This window comes from Sciurus vulgaris (genome assembly GCF_902686455.1).
Source record: "Sciurus vulgaris genome assembly, chromosome: 5".
NCBI lineage: Eukaryota > Metazoa > Chordata > Mammalia > Rodentia > Sciuridae > Sciurus > Sciurus vulgaris.
This window is the reverse complement of record NC_136465.1, coordinates 79,064,881-79,085,226: the sequence shown is the minus strand read 5'-3', so window position 1 is coordinate 79,085,226 and position 20,346 is coordinate 79,064,881. Positions and strand designations below refer to the sequence as shown.

Below are 20,346 nucleotides of genomic sequence, written 5' to 3'. Positions count from 1 at the left end.
ATTTTCATATTATAAGCAACAATTTGTAGCACATTAAGTGCTAGTTGCTTAACCAGCATGAACAAAAAGAAACCAGGAAGGAAAGTGTGGAAGAAGGGTAGAGGGAGAGGTGGGCACATACCTGCCTCACCACAGTGATGCCAGCAAGAGATCAGAAAACCCTACATCTCACATCTTCTCTATAACCTTCCTTGTTTGTTAGTTTCATAAAATAAATGAGAAGATAATGTCTTCCACAAATTTAGGTCATTGAAATGATGTGGTCATAATTGTATCTTCAACATCCCAATAAAATAGCATGCAGTTTCTGATTGTCTTCCTCTTTCCAGGTGTGGATGAGTCTGAAATTTGAGGACCATGAACATAAGAATATCCACAACCCCCTCCTCATGAATGCTTCCAGAAAACATCCCTCTCTTTTTATCCACAAGCCAACTGGCATTTGAAAAAGCTTCATTCTTTCCCACCTTTCCTTGATTTCATATAAAAATACAAATTTAAAATCATTTTAAGAAGTTTCCCTGATTTTTCTTGAAATTTCATGGAATCAAGGAATATAAGACATCTGAGGAAATTGTACAGACTAAAAAATCCCCAATATTTCCAAAATAATTGATCTAGTTTATTGGGAAATAAATATGTTTCCAGATTTCTTCTCATTTGAATTAAATGTACATCTTTTCTTCTATATTATCACCATAGTTCTCTCTGCCTGTCTCAAACCATTCTTTATGGAAACCGAAGAGAGAACATGATGTTTTTCAAGAATTAAAGAACTTGAAGTCCTGCAGAGAAAGAGTTTTAAGGTCTACCTGTCTTTCTCCTCAACTCTGAACTGTCAGCAAGGTACTTAAAACTCTCAGAACCTCAGCTTCCCCATCTACAAAATGATTACATATGAATGACTACCTGGGTGGATGCTGACTACCGACAGACATCTGAACACCTGGCCAAGAGTTCCCATACTGCTTCACTTCAAGGTAATTTTCTAGTTCACTTTTCCTGGACTTCTTGAGTTAAAGAATGTAATTTGCCAAATTACATTGTTGTTTTTTATCAAAATAATATGTAATATTATCTAATTTATTTTTAAAATTCATGCATCACTAGTAAATTTTCCATTCTCATTTTTGAAGTTGGCATAGTTTTTCTTCTTAGAAAAAATTTTAGTGCAGAAATCAGTTGTAAATTAACTTTTCTGTTGTTTCATTTTGTTTTGTTTCATTTAGATGCTTTACTCTGTTTTGCCTGGTAGCCAGAAAACATTGATGTTATGTAGACAATGTTTCATTAAGTAATAAACACATTCTTGATCTGGCAGAAGTTAAAGAAGACTTAGCATTGCAAATTCAACATGCTGTAGATTGAATTTCCATACAAAATATTACCAGTATACACAATAGGCCAGTATACACAATACGTCAGTATACACAATACTGACCTCCAAAAATAAAATAAGAATGATGTTTTAGTCAGTTTTTTCATTGATGTGACTAAAAGACCTGATCAAGAACAATTGCAGAGAAGGAAAGTATATTTGGGGGCTCACAATTTCAGTGGTCTCATTCCATAGACAGCTTGCTCCATTCCTTGGGGCTCAAGGGGAGGCAGAATATTATGGTAGAAGAGTACGGTAGAGGGAAGTGGTTCACATAATGATCAGAAAGCAGAGAGAGAATCTCCACTCAGCAGGTACAAAAAAATATACCCCAAAGGTGTACCCCCCAAAACCCACCTACTCCAGCCACACCCTGACCGCTTTCAGTTACTGCTCAGTTAATCCCATCAGGAGATTAATTCACTAATTGGGTTAAGGTTTTCATTACCCAATCATTTTTATTCTAAACCTTCTTTCATTTTCTCACACATTAGCCTATGGGGGACCCCTTACATCCAAACCATAATAAATGACTTGTTCTTTATTGATATAAAATTTTCTGTGTCCTTGGTTGATGGAGGTGATAGTGGAAGGTGGTTGGTGACAACCTTCTCTTCCACCTACTCCACAGAAAGCTCACCCTCACCTCTCCACTCTGTCATGGTTGTCTGCCACTTCCATGCCTCCAAGTTCAGAAGTCATATCTCAGTTCTACTTTTCACTTGACCTCTCAGCAATTCTGCACCACTAATCACAGCCTCCTTTTTTAACACTGCATCAACACCTCTAGGGACTTCACATGCTCAGTTGAGTTTTCTGCTTCCCTCCTGAAGTCACAAACTTATTCCTCCCCCAACTTTTCTCCATCTCAAGAACTTATCATCTGCAGTCATCAGTTTGCTGAAGACAACTAGGAGTCATTATTAACGCCTCTCTTTTGCTTACACATCATATTATACTCTATGCAATGGTAATATGCTTTCATCTGGAAGTTCTACCTTCAAATGAATCTCAAATGCGAACACTCCTCTTTCAGCCCACCTGCCTATTTCAGAACTTAATTTCTTTATACATACTTTACCCCACCCTCGCCACACCGCCCTTCTTCATAGTCCTCCAGGACACTGTGTTCGGATCTTTATCAAGCATACTTCATCACTTTATTCAAAGCTGCTCAAATGCCACAGCTTTGAAGGCTTCATCAAATACATAAACCCTCGATCTCCTTAATCTGTTCTGTTCTGTTTTGTTCTTTAATCAAAATAGGTGTCCTGCCAGACAACCAGCATCAAGCCCTCTACCCCCTGGTGTCCACACTCTGGTGTAGTCCCTGCCACACTCTCAGGATTCTATTGCTCTCGGGATTAGTGAGCAATAGACTATGACTAAAGTAGTGCTACATACTTCTGAGACTCAGTTACAGAACAAACTGTGGCTTCGCCTTTTGCTTTTCAGTCTCTCTGTCACTTGCTTTAGGAAGTCAGCTGCCACATCAAACAACCCCATGCAAGGAATCTCTGTTTTAAGTGATTCCCTTAGGAATCTCCCTTACTGGGCTTCACAGTGGGCTAAGTGCTCAGAGTCAGCAGAAGAGAAACTCTTCCACTCCCAGGTCTTCATGCCCTCTCCTCTGCAGAACTTCACTCTCCCTGCGGAAAGCCGCTGCTGTTTGCCCACCGGCTGCTTCAAGTGGTTCATGACCGAGGCTTCTTTGCCCGGTGGCTCCAAGTGGCTCCGCTTATGGAAAGCCGCTTCTCGAGCTTCTGGCCGACCAGTGGTACAAAAGACACGTACTCTTTAGAAGTTCATGAAGCAGCTTCCTGTTATTCAAATAACACCCTCAATATATAAGCAGTCTCATGCATAAGCAATTGTAACCAGATATGTCCATCCAATCCTGTTAAAGGTCAAGCAGTCACTCGCTCGAGCATACATACAAAGTATGTCTGTCCACGGTGCTAGGCAGCTGAACTGATTATCATGCAGCCAATTGTAAATGCCTTTCTGCCTTTCTTCATGCATATTCGAACACCGTTTGCTCTCTGCCAGTTGCCATCTTTGGATGCACGTGGCAACCCTGGGCCCCGGGTTCTGCCCACCACACTCCCCACATTGGTTCTCACAAGGAAAGAGGTGGAGCAAATGATAGCGATGAAAGATAAACTTAGGCATGTTACACATTTAAAGCATTTATTTGAGTACTCAGTAATTCACAAATCTGGCAAGCTCTTTAATGTTCCACTGGGAAAATAGACAGAAAACTTTCTGCCCTTCACAGAAGCAAGAGGAAGAAAACATTTGATCCCTTAGAGTGGAAAGTTCCTAGGTAGAGATTAAGTTGGTGATTTCCGGTTTGTATAGTTTCCAGCTTTGTTTTACTCTTCGCTTACATAGAAATTTAGAGCACTAGAGCCACCCCAGCTTAAGGGCCTCCGAATTAGAAAAATGCAAAAACTTCTTCCCTTTCTGGTCAGCCTCTTGTTGAAGAAAGATAGATAAAAACATGAGATCCAATACCACTCTGTTACCATCATGGCTGGTTTGTCTTTGTCTCAGTATGGAACTCATAGGTCATGATGTCAAGCTCATTTAAAGAAATATTTTTTTATTGTCTCTCTGTCTTTTAAATTTTTTTTTTTTTTTTTTTTTTTTTTTTTGTATTTTTGCGCTCTGATTGCAATGATACCATCTACTGGTGTGCCATTTATGGCTCTGTCCAAGGACAGAATGGCAAGAAGTTTAGTTATAGATCTAACTGACCTTTATTCATCACTCATGAAAAGGAGCAGCCTCCACTTAAAACAGAAAGAGGGCTCCCACTGGGCAAAGTCAGAACAGAGGACTGTGCAAGGTGGGAACAAGGAAAGAGAACAATATGGGAAAATATGATTGCTTGGTCAGTTACTCTCCTTGACTTTTCTTTCTAAGGGCTAAGGCAAGGGAGTACTTCCTTGTTATATAGAAACAGGTTGGAATCTCCTGTTTTCAGGGAAATCACGTCTTTTTGAGGATGTGTTTCCTTAAAATTTCAGTTTAATTATATGACATTTAGTACATTTAGGCTGTATTTTGGTTTAGTCTGATTGTTGGGGTCTAGTACAGAAGTTCAGTTCAAACAATTGCCTCCCACGATTTTGTCTAACCATTTGAACATGCATTTAAGACCCTTGGGAGAATATGGTCTGCTCAGGAAAATGACAACGATGACTAGCAGGAGGAACTAGCTGGTTTATCCTCCTTAGCCACAGTCCTCACACACCAAACCAACTAAAATAAACCTTACTGGGTAGAAAAAAGTATAAATTCAGTCTGAATTCAAAGAGCAGGAAAGAAGAAAGTATATTTTCTCAGTTTGCAATTTGAATGTCTCTTGCTTATGGCACTGGGTACCTTGAGGAACTCTGAGTAGTCCACACAACAGGTATGAGGGCTGTCCTCTGACCTTGACATCAAATTGCCCATCTCCAGCTTCAAGGGCTTCAGGAATAGGGAAGTTTATAGGTAACAAAATTTTAAGGTAAATGAATAGAAGTAAAATCTGATATTTACAAAGGTGCCTCGTAATTTTCTGCTGAAATGTAAGTTGTGTTTTCAGTTGCCCTCATTTTTATCAAAGTTATAAGAGTAAAACTAATTTATTTCAAAGCATGTTATTTCACTAAACTTGACTGATTATTCACATAACAACAACAATATTGATTCACCTGATGGTATCTTTTCAAGTCTGCTTTACAGAACTCTTCATTAGGAACTTAAGATTAGGTTTTTAAAATCCTATCTGGGCCATTATGTACCAATAAATATTATACACCAACTAAAAATATGAAAAAAAAATCCTACCTAGACAAAGAAGTCACATAAATCAAGAATTTGCTACCAGACTTTGCCAGCAATACCTATAGATTTGGGTGATTTTTTTTTAAACTTCTCGAAATAATTTTAAGTTTCCTGGGTCTTTCATCCATAAGTTTAACAAATCCTTAGAGCCAGGTACCTGGCAGTTAAAACTCTGGTAATACAATAATTTTTTCTATTATGTCCTATTTTAAAGAAAATAAGTCTTTATTGAACTTGTGCAAATAACTCTATCACCATAAAAAAAGATCACCCACTTATAATTTCTAAGGTTTAGAGAGATCAGGTAAGGAATAAAAGTAAATGCTTTAGTTTTGTTCACAAAATATATGTTACCAAATTATTATAAGATACAGATAAGCTTAAAAGGTTTTCTTGCTGTGCTTGGTGGTACACACCTGTAATCCCAGCAGCTCGGAAGGCTGAGGCAGGAGGATCTCTAATTCAAAGCCAGTCTCAGCAATGTCAAGGCGCTAAGCAACTCAGTGAGATCCTGTCTCTAAATAAAATACAAGTAGGGCTCAGTGGTCGAATGCCCCTGAGTTCAAACCCTACTACCCCACCACCAAAAACGTTTTATTAAATCTGGAAAATAATACATTAATGGACAAATTTTTTTCAGTCATAAAGAATTCATAATTATTATTTATCAGTTTATTTAGTTCCACATAATTAATTCTTGCTCTGCTTCATGTTGGGCTAGTAATTTTATAAACTATTCTATTTCTTCACATGAATTTCACTGGAAATTCATAACCAGTCCAACTGTATGATCTTAAAAGTATCAGAAACATATACTTTTAAGAGTTCTTCCTATAAATGACCTTGAAGATGGAACGTTTTAAGATCATAATTACTTGTAAAAGCTTTCAGGAAAGCATTGGACTAAAACAATTAATTGCCAATGACAAGTCTTAGAAGGTCATGGCTAGAGGCCTGAAAGCAGCTTATCATAAAGCAGTTGACAGGGGCTACGTAAGGACGTCAAGGCGCGCGGTGGCGTGCACCGTAGTATTTGTGGCTGGTGACTCGGGTTCTCAGTCCTTGTGTTCCCCTCGTGGGTCCTTTCAGCATCCGCTGCCATCGAAGACTCCAGGCGGGTTAGGAGTCATGGGGTCGGTGTTCAGCGGCCGGAGTCCGGGCCCTCCCCACGCATGCTGCTCCCTCGTGAGGACACTGGAGGAAGACTAGTGTGCTGCGGAGCAACTTGGGCCTTGCTTCTGAGAGTCTTCGCTCAGAAGAGAAACAGGGTTTCTTCTGCACGACCTGAAGGGCACCGCTAAGCGGAATGGAACCTGTGACCTCTAGGGATCCCATTAGGGATGGGGCCTGTGATCTCCAAGCCCACCTCTGGGTTGGGACCTGTGACCTCGTAGAGACCTGCTACAAAAGGCGGGAGACGTGATCAGATGAACGATCCCACAAAGTGGGAGGACTTACAGTCACAGCAGCTCTTAAGGAAGATGTCCTGAGTGCATGGATACTGAGAAGTAATGACACCTCCTGAGAAGTGGAGCAGAATTTGTACCTTAATTGAGCAGATTTGAATCCTCACTTCTAAAAAAGGAATCAGCAGTATCTTGTTCTTGGTCTGGGTTGTGTGTCTGAGGGAACTTTCTCTGACCCCAGGTTTGGGCTTTTTTTTCCTTTTTTTTTTTGCCTCCAGAATAAGTGTGGCTGTACCTCAGGCCCTTCTGGTATCTCCCAAATGAAAAATGAAATATTTAATAAACATTGTTTTAAACTTGAAAAAAAATAAAAAATAAAAAAAATAAAGCAGTTGACAAAGAAATTTGGTTATCTGTGTATAAAATAGTTTAACATAGTAATTGATAATGTCTGATAATAGTATAACAAGTCATATTAGATTTTAGGAATTTTAATCAACTTCTTAGCATATCTATATAACTCAAAGAAAGTTAAACATTATTTCTCATTTGACAATGCTGCCCATGCAAATTTAACACATCAAATAATCTTAATTAGTTTAAAATCTTTCTTTTTATACAGAGAGAGAATTTATTCTTTGGGAGTATATTTCAAGAGCCTTCTGGAATCTACCAAAGTTACCATGAAGACATATGACTGAATTTAGAATTTGATTTGGGAAAGTAATCTAAAATGTCACAAGGTTAACCAGGATCACATGTCACTGTGAAAAAATACAAAAGTTAGAAAATATTTTAGAGGTAAATGTAGCAGGTTACAGGGGTTTAAGAAAAAGTTTGGCACACACCTGTAATCCCAGCAGCTCAGGAGTCTGAGGCAGGAGGATCTCGAGTTCAAAGCCAGCCTCAGCAATGCCAAGGTGCTAAGCAACTCAGTGAAACCCTGTCTCTAGATAAAAATACAAAATAGGGCTGTGGATGTGGCTCAGTGGTAAAACTCCCCTGAGTTCAATCCCTGGAACACCCCCGCCAAAACAAAAAAGAAGAAAATGTTTGCTGCTTTAATATCAAAAAATCTTACTTTTCTTAAGTAATCTAGGACTGAATAAAATGCCACATAAAGCATAAATAATATTTTCATAAAACACAAAATCTTTGCTTCCTAGGCAAGTTGCTTTAAAAATATAGGAAAAACTCTACTTTTTCAGATCAATATTTCAGGAGAACTTTGTCATTTTTAACAGAGAGAAAACCAGCTTCTAGTTTTAAAGTAATGTGTTTAGATACAGTGAACAAGGAAATGAATAACACTGCGCGCATAGTAAGATCACTATTATATAAAACAGTATATACAGAATGAGAGGACAAAACAAATACCAGTAGTGGCCATCCCTGGACAAATAGAATACAGAAGATAAGTGTTTTTTTTTCTTTAAACGTCTTAATATATTCAAATTTTCCGTGGTCTCTGACAACTATTGGGTCCTGTTTTTTAAAGTATCAGAAAGGAATGAAATTAACTTGTATATTAACATAAGGCGACTACTCAATCTCCTCCCTCCTGAAATAAAGCCACTCTCAAAACGCAATTTCAGTAAACATTTATTAAGCCCACAGTAAGGATACAGCCGAGAAACGTCTCCCTTCCAACTGCATACAGGTCACTCCACCTGGCCCAGGGTCATTGCCCCACTATTTCCCTTCGACTGGGTACATCCATGTTTCTCTAGATTTTTACAATTGTGAAATCTCCTGGAGTATAGTGGTAAGCGTCTTCAAAAGCTCAGAATCTTCTTAGAAAGTACTGATGGTCCCAGCTCATGGAGAATATGCTTCATTTTCTAAACTAAGAAAGAAGAAAATAAAATAAGTCTCAGGAGACACAAAGAGAAACAAGAGAATGAGTGCTCAAAAGTTCAGCCCCATTTTGTTCACCAGCCACTGTGATCTTGGGCATGGCACCTGGGCGAGGTTATACAACAGGACAGAGTGCCAGAGTCCCAGTCCTCCAGCCTTTCCTGGAAAGGTTTTCAAGGCAAAAAAAAAAAAAAAAAGAAAAGAAAGAAAGAAAAATCCCCAAAACCAGACCTTTGGTTTTGCCTGCTCTTCTGATCATGGTTCTCCATATTAAATAGCATTGACATTTGATAGAAATAACCAAGAATATTTCTTATTCTTAAAAATAAAAATTGCAGGGAAATTTCTCCTCCTATTAAAAACAGAAGAAGCTTCTTAGTTTGTGGGTAATTGCCATAGTCAGAAGCCATCTCTTGAAAGACAGGTATTGAAAGAGGTGGGATCCAGTACAGCAGCAAAAATGACCAGATGTCCTCACGCATGAAACTCCTCCTTGCCCTTGTAGTAAAGCAGGAACATTTTCCTGGGATGTGTGGGTTTTCAGGTAAGAAAGGCTGTTGGACATCATTAACCTAATAACTAACCACCGCAGTTTGGGTAGTTAGAGTACAGTGCTGAGGTATGGTTTCATTGCTCAGGTGAGGTGGATTTTAGGGAGAAGACAGTGTTAGAGCACGAATTTAAAGCCAGACAACCATCCTCTTTAATAGACCCTTCAGCAAATGCAATTTCTAGATTCTTCCAACTATTACCAGTAATCCCTGAATGCATTTAGTACAGCATTAGAATACAGATCTCAGTAAATGTTGGCTATTTGTAGACAAAAAAGCAAATTACTTAGAAATCTTCTTTCATAGGTAAGGGCTAAGGCCTCTTTCTAGCAAAAATCTCAGATATCCCTCAAAACTATTTGGGCTTGTTTGTGGGGGCAGAAAGCACTAAATCCTATGATGCCTTCACTAAGTGGCAGACAGAAAAAAAATAAAAGGTGGATTATAAGAAGGAGTAGGCAGAAAGGGCCAATGCTCAAATCATGAAGGCTTTAAATCCCTTTTCCTCTTGTTCAGTCTAAATTCAGACGACATGTACACTTACCAAAATCTTCATTCACAAAGGTGTTGTACAGAAATACATCATAATCATCTGGAAAATGAAGGAAATAATTAACCCCAGCCTGTCAGTTCCACAGAGACACCAAGGAGCTGGTTCTCTTTAGAGCAGCCAGAGGCTGATTCCAGAGATCAGGGGGCAAACAGCAGGGCTGGAGCCATGTTGATAGTTGATAGATTCCAACTACTCTGGGAAAAAAAATGCTTACAATTTCCTCACATTTCAAAGAACTTTGACCAAAATTTTACTTCAGAGATCAAAGCAGCAAAAGTACTTCAAACATAAGTTACCACAGGACATTCCTATGCAATGAGATAAAAATAAGAAAAGGGAGTCAGGGAGAAATTTCCACATGTTTAGAGACAGGAATCCTTACCTGGGGCCTCACTGGCTTCATCCTCAGAGCTGGCAGTGGCTGTTTCTAGGTCAACATTGAATTCTGGGAAAACAAAATAGAAGAGAACTATTGTGTACTGGTGGGAATCCAGTACACAGAAGGAAAGCAGGCATTCTCAGGAATGCAGAAGATAAGGGTCCATAAACACCTGCTGAGGCCTCCTTAAAACAAAACTCTCACCCGAAATCTGCACAACATCCAGGTACTCATCTGTGGTTGACTCCAGATCTGTGGTTGTCTCTAGGTCTGTGGTCTGGTCTAGATCAGCGATTGAATCTTGGTCCCTGGTTACTGCTCCATCAGTGGTTAACTCTAGATCATGGATCCATTCTAGTAGGTCAGTGGTTGATTCTAGAGGAGCCAGAAAGAAAAGAAAAAACAAAAACAAAAACAAAAAACAGCAGCTCAAGTGCCTTCTTGTCAGAATGTCACACCCAAACTGTGGTGGTTAGTTATTAAGTTAATGATGTCCAACAGCCTTTCTTACCTGAAAACCCATACACCCCAGGAAAATGTTCCTGTTTTACTACAAGGGCAAGGAAGGGTTTCATGCCTGAGGACATCTGGTCATTTTTGCTGCTGTACTGGATCCCACCTCTTTCAATACCTGCCTTTCAAGAGATGGCTTCTGACTACGCCTGCCTGTTCCCAGCTAGAACGTTCCTATAATAGGGAAAGCATGGAACACAAGGTGGCTACTGAAGCCCTGGTGGTCCCACACAAATCTCCCTCCTGCCCAGGGTAGGAAGTCCTCTGGCCAGCTGCTGCCCAGAAGCTGATCAGCACTCCCAGATACTGTCCTATGACTATACTGGACAGACGGGCACAGAAGACTTCCCCTCTACAGTTTTTCCCAGAGCCTGAAAGATAAAAACAAAAGCTGAGAGGGGATAAAGAGCAAGGAGAATGGTTATTGCTAAGTACAAGCAAGAGGGTGACGGCCTCTACACTAGACAACTCCTAACAGGTTTGCATTTAACTAATGGACCATGTCCAGGGCTCCTTTTCTCAGCGTGCGCTGAGTGGTGGGGCTTGTTAACCACATAAGCATCGTAGCCAAGTAGGTCTGCTGGGCAACAAGCTGGTCTCCTTGGCTGCAGGGGAGACAGATGTGCAGTCACTGTGGCAGATGTGCACAGCAGTCCAAGAGGCCTAAATCACTAGCTCTCCACTGTCCTCACCTTGCTTTACAACACAGCCAAATGCAGTAAAACCAGCCCCCCAGAAACAGCCACCAGAGGGGAAACTGGAAAGAAGAGGGTCAGGGACAGTGACCATTATAATGCAAATGAGCACACACCTCTCCTCCAGAGAATGGTCCTGGAAACAGGAAGAAAGGGACAAGAAAGCTTCGGGGTGAGAGGTTCCCTTTCTCTCTGCTCATGAAGACAACTGTTTCTATCCTTCCTCAACATGCTTCACCCTTCCTTTCCAGACACACTGATTTCCAGTCTGTGACCTGGCTGGTTGCTGTATCTCTCCAAAATTTACTGTACTCCACTATGAAATGAGATTCCCACCACAAGACTTTCTGCCTGAATTAACTAGAATAAGAGCTAACACCCAGCCGAGAAAGGCACCCAGCAAACCTTGGCAGCTCAGATCATGGGTCTCGCCCCAACTGGCCCAGCCTTGTCACCTTCCTGAGGTCGATTGGAACCCACAACCTAAACCATCGCTTAGTCACTCAGCTACCCAGGCCCAGCCGGTGATCCATCCCCACCTAAGACCCCCAGACGGAGTCCATGTACGTTTCCCCCAATTCCACTTTACAACTTTCATGGGGGGTTTCTATTCCCCCTGCCACTCCACCCCATCACACAACTAATTTAGCCAGGATCCCCCAAAAGACCACTTACAGGGCACTTACCTGGGGGCAGTGTAGGGAACGCCACAGTCAGGGCACACAGGACCTGGAGGATCAGGACCTTGCGGAGCATGGCGCTGGTGCCGGGGAGGACAGGAGGCTGACCGAGAGTGCACAGGAAGGCAGATGGCAGGGAGAGTGCTGCGCTGGACTTTTATAGACCCCACGGTCCCTGGCGTCTGCTGGTGGCAATCTCCAGGTGATTGCAGTGACGGGAGCCTCAGCCTCGCACAGTCAGGAGGATGCCCCTGGGGGAAGGCGCGAAAAAAACTAGGAGGAGAGAGAAGAGAGGAGGACGTTTGGAGAAACCGCTGATAAGGTCTTTGCGAAATAGGTTGTGCTGTCCCCCCCCCCCCCCCCCCCCCCCCCCCCCGCCTTTAGGACGGTTTATCTGCTTCTCTGAGGGGCCCAGGAGAAATTCCTGTTCCACCAGATGCCAGGTGACTCTTCTCCAGGCCCATGGCTGCAAGATTGTCATCCAAGCTGGAGCCACATACTGCTTTACTTTTGCTCCCAAAAGTCTGCTTCCCTGAGAATGTGGAGCCAGGTTTCAGAGCAAGTATCAGGGTGAATCAACACGTTTTAGTCTATGATAACCAAGCCCTTGGTTTCAGAAAGACTCTTTGAGTCTGCTGCTGCCTACTTTTACTGTTAGAGTCAAACATCCCTTACCAACGATATCCTAATCCTGGCAGGATCCTGAAAAATAATTGCAAATGATAACTATTACTACTAGACTAATAGCAGCAGCAATATCCCAAGTAAAATTTCAGAAAAGATACTATCTCTTATGATTCTCGGCATGAGCCTATTCAGTAGGAATTATTAACCCCATTTTTTCTGAGCAGATAATTGAAGCTGAGAGATTAAAGGACATTGTGTTCACCAAAGGTATTAACTCTCTACAGCAGTGTCATTTGTATATGGAGTATTTTTGGCTCCTGATAGTAATTTTGTCAGTCCTCCCGGGTCAGTACTAAGCTGAGGCATATTGTTGGTTGTAGCATCAACTTTAACCCACAGAAGAGATGGGAAATAGGCATGATAAGGGTAAGGGACCAGTTCATGTATGTGAGCTTCATTGCTTAATTAAAAGTCACCACCTGTACCTGAAAAAAAGGTCTTCAGTTGATATGCAAGATTCCCATTACACAGTCCAACTGAGGTCCTTAGTTCTCAGTTTTCTTTACTTAGAAGTTCACAGCTGATCAACAATTCTCAGAAACCTCAGAGCTGACATTATCATTGAATCTTCTCAGAAATGATAAAAAATAAAAGCTAATATTGAAACATTTATAAGCTATGGGAATATATCGCTTTATCCTAATGCCGACCCTCAGGTAATCTCATTATCCTCCTTCTATTGATAAGCAAATCATGGCCCACAGAGGTTAGTTAACTTAGGAAAAGTCACACAATAAATGTTACACATCAGGAAGCAAACTGACCTTCATCTGAAGTAAGAGCCTTTGTTCTCAACCATTCTACTACTTGCTCCCTTGACCTCTCTGCCCCACCCAATATCTCTGATCTCCTGCTTACTGGTTTTTTCCTGTTAAAAGGAGCATTACAGGAGACTTCACCCTAATGACAGAAAGATACACACACACACACACACACACACACACACACACACACACACACACACTGGAGAACACTTTATTTTTCTGGAGACTGAATGAGAAGGACTTCCCAAGGAACTAATGAGGAGCTAGGGAACCAAGAAAACTGTGAAGAAACTGTAGGCAAATAAATCAGCAAACAGTAGGACTCAAAGGAGGCAATGATGCAATGAGTCACAGGCCAGTGATAAAAAGGGACTTTCGCCTGTATTGGGCTTAAGATGAGAATATTTCCTGGCATGAAAAATTGCAAGAATTAACTTTCACATATGCTAGGTTGACTCTGAGGTCCTTGAGAAGAGCTGGACTAAGGAGTGAAAGGGAACCAAAGGGCAAAGTGACCTTCCCCATCTAGCAGCTTTGTCTTGCTCCCAACAGCTTACGATTGAGAAGCCTGCTGATGACATCCTTCCACACGTCACGGCGTTGTGTTCTTCCTCGGGTCCCACCGCCCTGGGCAAGAGTGACTGACTGCCTGCTGACCACTGTGTTGCAACGGGGCCCATGTTGCTCTCCAGTCCTCAGGACAGAGATGTGCTGCTTTCCTGCCCCCAATCGTCCTTGGGTAATTGACAATGAGGGTCCCAGAGAGGAACCAGGACAATGCCAGGTGAGAGCCAAGGAAATTGTAAGGTTATAACTGTAGGGGTTTTATTAGAAGGGATTATAGATAGCTCTATTGTTATATAGATTGTTAATATTATTATATTTACTTTCTTGACTTCTTCCATATGCTCCCAGATGTTATAGAATCCTGTTGTCTCAAGGTCTGAAAATAAGTACATCCAATTCAATCAGACATCCCAGGTCTTCTGTTAACTAGAAGAGCATTATCCCTCATGTAACATGCCCATCCCTCTGTCATCCCCAGCAGTGGGGGACTCAGTGCCCTGAGAACAGTTCATCTTTTGGACAATTGTTCCTTCCAGGGATTGAAATATACCTTCCTGTAACTTCCTGTAACTTCAGCCCATTAGTCCCAGTTCTATTCTTGGGGTAGAATTTCATATATATACATACACACACCCCCCCACACACACACACACACTTATATATAGTCTATTTTCACTCCAGATGTCAAAGCCACCTATCATCACTTTACTTTCAGATTTCTTTATCATCTTAAAATTGTAAAAAAAAAGTAAAAAAAATTAAGGGCAAAATTTGTTCCTATCCTGAGCTCACATTTATCCCATACCCAGCATGGTCTTGCACATAGCATATGCTATTATTAATCATATGTATATATTATATATTGCCATAAATTCATAAATTAATATCTGGGTGATTCCTGATCACTAGTATCTGAACTCATTTACTTAAGGCCTTCCAAAAAGAAAACACTAGAATAAAAACAAAGTATCAGTTATTCAGTCTGATTACAGTATGGGGGTGAAAGTACTGTCAGCTTCCTTTCTGGAAAATCTGAGGCTGTAATTTGCTTGCATTAAGTAGTTGTTCACTTTATTATTAAAAGGTGGGCCTGGCAGATACTGGAGAAAGTGTCCTGACAGTACTAAGGACTCTCAGAAGACTTTTCATCTACCTCCTCCAGAGTGAGATGCCTTTCTGGAAAATGTATTGAACTGGGAATGCCCTGCAGAAGGATGTGCCTCTGTCCCTCCCTGATTTCTGATCCCAACAGACTCAAGCTTGAGAGAACCTGGAAGGACCCACCAGGCATTTAACCCCTGGCAAGGTGCTGATTTCATTCCAAACTCCCAAAACTCATGGCTCCCTTAGGGATCCGTTTCCAGAGACTCAGTTTTCCCAACTTCGGGACTGAGAGTTCAGAGTGAAAGAGCATCTGACCTCACAGATTAGATCTGTTCAACACTCATATATCACTGAAGTCTCAAAGAAATGGGGAAAAGTTAATTGCAGAAAAGATGTTTGGGAGAAAATTCCAAAACTGGGTAAAAGTCATATAGTTATAGAGTCAAGTGACTCTGTAAATTTCAAAAGGAATAAACTCAAAGAAGACCATGCCTGGAAAAATCACAAACTGCTAACATCCAATTTTAAAGGGAAAAAATATGAGTGAGTCACAGGAAAAAAGAAACATTGCATATAGACAAAATTCAAACAGCAGATTTCTCATCAGAAAACATGGAGTCCAAGAGAAAGCACAGCATTTTTAAAGTACTGAAAATAAAGAATAGTTAACTCAGAAGTATACATCTAGCAAAAAAATGTCCTTCAAGAATGAAAGTGAGCGGCACAGGGTGTTGTAGGCTTATAATCCCAGTGGCTCTGGAGGCTGAGGCAAGAGAATCATGAGTTCAAAGCCAGCCTCAGCATAATAAATAAAATAAAATAAAATAATAGGATATTAAATAAAATAAAATAATAGGATATTAAAACGGTGGAGGATGTGGTTCAGTGGTTAAATACCCCTGGGTTTTAATACCTGGTACTTAAAATAATAAAAAAAGAATGAAAGTGAGACAGATATATTTTCCTTTTTCATTTTTTTCATAAATATTTTCAAATGAGGGATATTAGGAGAATTCATCACATGCAATCCTGAAGGAAGTGCCAAAGGGACTTCTTTACACTGAAGAGCTATGACACCAGAGGAACTTGTAACTTCAGCATAACTGGTAAATATCTAGGCAAATATAATAGGCTATATCAGTCCCCTTAAATTATTTAAATATATTTTACTAGAAAGCAAAAAAGGAAATTGTCTAGAGTCTCAATGAGTGCAAATATACATGTAGCAACTACAATATAAAAGGGAAGCTCAGAAAGTAAAGATAAAAAGGGGGTAGGGGTTGGATATCGTAAAGACAGAGGGAAATCTGCAGTGTAGAAGAAGGAGATCAGGGGAGGGAGAAGGAACAGGAAAGGGGAGGAAATGCAAAATGAATCTGACAAAAGTACATCATGAGCATGTATAAATGTACCACAGTAAGTTCCACCTTTATGTAAATCTATAATGCACTAATTAAAAACATAAATGAATGAAAGTTGGACCAGTAGAGTAAAAGAAGGGGAATAAGGGATGGAAGGAAGAGAGGTAAGGGGTGTGTGTGGCACCAGTGACTGAAATGGAATAAATTAAATTTCATGCAAGTATGATTATGTCAAAATGAACCCAACTCTTATACTCCAATAAAAGCAAAAAAATAAAAATAATAAGGAAAGAAAGAAAAAAGAGGGAGAGCTCAGGATCTTATTTGGTAAGACTTCTGTTTTCCTTGAGGCAATGAAATATTGACTCTCAGTACACTGTGACAGATTAGGAATTCTATATCCCTAGATCAACCACTAAAGTAATAGCATAAAGAGTAAAATAGAAAAGATTAATAGGTAAAATGGAAAACTAAAAAAACAATCAAATAATCAAAAAGGAGACAGAAAATTAGGAAATGCACATGAAATATTCACCAAGATAAGATATATTTATGTCCATAAAACAAGCCTTAAAGCAATGAAAAGAATTGAAATTACACAAATTGTGTTATCATACCATAAAAGATTTAAGAAATCAATAAGACAAAGATCATCTGGATCTTTATATTTAAATATTAAATGATATATGCTTCTAAATGCAACAAAGAGAAACTCTTAAGGGAAGTTAAGAACATCTGAAAAAAAGAAAATAAAAGTACAACATATTAAATTAAAAGGTGGCAGTCAAAGTAGAGTGCTTAGAGAGGAATTTGTGGCACAAAAGTCTTTTTTTTTTGGTGCTGAGGATCGAACCCAGGGCCCTGTGCTTGTAAGGCAAGCACTTTACCAACTGAGCTGTATCCCCAGCCCCACAAAAGTCTTATATATGAAGAAAGTTTTATTTTAGTATGTAAAGCTGCCACCTCAGCAAACAAGTAAAAGAGCAGATTACATCCAAAGGAAGCCAGAGTAGGAAGCAATAATGATCAGAATGAACTGCACAGCAAAAGAAGCAATTAGGAATGTGATGAGATAACCCACAGAATGGGAGAAAATCTTTGCTAGCTACTTTTCTGACACAGGATTAATATCTAGAATATAGAAAGAACTCAAAAACTTTACACCAAAAAAGGCCAAATAACCCAATTATTTAATAGGCCAATAAATTGAACAGACACTTCTCATAAGAAGAAATACAAACAGCCAACAAATATTGAAAAAATGTTCAACATCATTAGCAATTAGGGAAATGCAAATCAAAACTACACTGAGATTTTTTCTCACTCCAGTCAGAATGGAAGTCATCAAGAATAAAAATAATAATAAATGCTGGAGAGGATGTACAGAAAAAGGAACACTTTTACACTGTTGCTGGGACTGTAAATTAGTATAATCACTATGAAAACCAGTATGGAGGTTCCTCAAAAGACTAGGCATGGAACCACCATCTGACCTGCCTATACTATTCCTTGATATTTATCCTAAAGAATTAGTCATCATATTGTAGTGACACATGCATAGCCATGCTTATAACAGCATAATTCACAATAGCGGAACTGTGGAACCAGGCTAGGTGTCCATCAATGGATGGATGGAAAAATAAAATGTGATACACAAAACACACACTCACACAATGGAGTTTTATTCAGCCATAAAGAAAAATGCAATTGTGTCATCTGCAGGAAAATGGATGGAGCTAGAGACCATCATGTTAAGCAAAATAAGTCAAACTCAGAAGGTCAAAGATTATATTTTCTTCTCTCATATGTAGGAGCTAGAGAAAAAAAACTGAAATAAAATTAAGGTGTCAGAGATCTCATGAAAATGAAACAGGCAGCAGTAGAATAGACCTTCTTTAATATGAAGATATAAGAAATATCAATTTTTAAATATTAAATTAGTCTTACTTTGTTGATAAATCCTACTTGATACATTCACCACATATATATATATATGTTTATGTATAGATAAACATATAACCATTTCTTCTGATCTTATTCAACAACAAATTGAAATAGGTTTCTCTTTGTGTCCTAAGGAAGCTAGAGTGTTGCATGAATGTAAGGAAATCTGTATTCCATAAACATGTCTGAAGTGATCTGTGAGTTTATCAAGAACAAAGATGACAAATATTACTTCATGAACATCTCTTTCATTTAACCCAACATCTTTTATCATATTTTGTGATAGGTCACTGAACTCCTTGAAAATATCTGCCTGACCTGGGTACAGTAGTGCATACCTGCAATCCCAGTGACTCAGGAAACTGACGCAAGAGGATCACAAGTTCAAGGTCAGCCTCAGCAACTTAGAGAGGCACTGAACAATTTAGTAACACCCGGTCTTAAAACATTTTTAAAAGGGGCTAGAAATGTGACTCAGTGATAAAGCCTCTGGTTTCACTGGTTTTAGTGGAGACTACAAAAAGAAAGAAAGAAAGAAAGAAAGAAAGAAAGAAAGAAAGAAAGAAAGAAAGAAAGAAAGAAAGAAAGAAAGAAAGAAAGAAAATATCTGCCTGAAATCAGTTTAACAGAATTTTGCTATTTCTACCAGAATACCAACTATATACTTAAGAGTAAAATTATAGTAGCAACATATAATATTAATTGTAAAATCAAACGGGTAATGCATTTTTGTTTGGCAACATAATAGACATTTTAATTTTAACTAATTTAATTTTAATTAAATTGATGTGATAAAGCATATATATGTGTGTGTATGTATATATACATAAACACATATAGAATTGCCATGGATTTTTTAAAAATACAGATATATTTATATACACATACAAATACATATAGATTTAATTACTAAAAAGTGGCAAATACTTTTTTAATTAAAACCAGTAAACCTCATCAAAATGAGAAGAATTAATGTGTAAAGTAATATATTGAGAAATTAATAAAACATTTCTTAAAAAAATCTGAACACGAAATTCAAGTTGTTTGGAAATCTTATGTCATTAGCGCCTATTTTCTAATACAATTCATGACTTGTTTGTATCTGCAACAAGAAGCATCAAGTAACAACGTTTTCCAAATTTAAAAAAAGGAACTCAACTAGCAGGTTAGAATTTGAGATCAAGTAGCACAATCAGATTTTTATTGAATCTGAAATCAAGAAGCCTATCAAATGCTGTGTCCTTTTTAGTGGTGCTTGAAACAAGATTCAGCACATTGTCTTTCACAATGGAGAGGACATCTAAACATGCTTCAAACCCTTGTATTATCAGAAACTTCATTCAGGTAGCAATTTCCTGAATTTGGGGAGTTCATCTCCTCTGCTTTCATTAATATATATATTTTATCAAAGCATTTGAGATACTTGCTACTTCCTGAATGTCAGAATCCACATCATGATAACAATGTAATGGACCAGGTAATGTTTATTACAAGGAGAAGGAGGACTGACAAAGCCTCAGACAAGGCTGTGAATGTGTACCATTTGCAGCACTAGAGTAAACACAAATTGCTTCTCATGGTTCCTGTGAATTGCTTTAGCAGAAAAAGCACCAGCAGATCAAAATATCATTTCAGATGCCAGAGATTGTGTTAATTAGCTCTACTACAGATGCTGCTTCTCAAATAACATCTGCAACTGAAGTCACCAAATGATTAGGTTTATTCTTACCCATGCTACAAAAATCAACCTATCTAAAACCCATCAGGGTAGCATGGTGAGTTAAATGGGGAAGTGACCTACGATGTGTTAGCAATCCCTGAAACTTACAGGGAGGCAGCATTCCTCTTGGTTTAATTTGGTGGGTAGAGGCTGCTACTTGGCTCTTTCTATGTAATGAGCAAAATATCAGATATCAATCTTCTTTCAGTTACTAAGTATGTTTATTCCATTGCACTTTCAGGGAAATAACTTAGGGTTGAGTTTATGATCTCATGGGCCAATGTTCATTCAAATATTTGCCAAGACTTCATGCGTTATGGGACCAAAATAAGCTCTTATTATAATTGGTA

The 20,346-nt window shown here is 39.2% G+C and overlaps 2 protein-coding genes across 2 annotated transcripts in view; one reads left to right on the top strand and one right to left on the bottom strand.

Moving 5' to 3' along the window:
• LOC306662233 (uncharacterized protein) overlaps positions 1-6,516 on the top strand; it is a gene marked incomplete at both ends in the record, with an annotated part of 65,309 nt that extends 58,793 nt beyond the window's left edge. Inside the window, 2 exons of the mRNA XM_079141761.1 lie at positions 3,015-3,155; positions 6,305-6,516. Of these exons, the coding sequence (XP_078997887.1) occupies positions 3,015-3,155; positions 6,305-6,516 (353 nt within the window). The remainder of the gene's footprint in view (positions 1-3,014; positions 3,156-6,304) is intronic.
• Positions 6,517-9,541: 3,025 nt separating this feature from the next.
• LOC306662232 (uncharacterized protein) lies at positions 9,542-11,991 on the bottom strand (the record flags this gene model as incomplete). Its single annotated transcript, XM_079141760.1, has 4 exons — positions 11,856-11,991; positions 10,166-10,336; positions 9,965-10,027; positions 9,542-9,621 (listed from the first exon to the last, which is right to left on the bottom strand). The coding sequence occupies exons 1-4, from the start codon at positions 11,923-11,925 to the stop codon at positions 9,542-9,544; spliced, it is 384 nt and encodes a 127-aa protein (XP_078997886.1). The 5' UTR covers positions 11,926-11,991.
• Between the last annotated feature and the right edge of the window lie 8,355 nt (positions 11,992-20,346).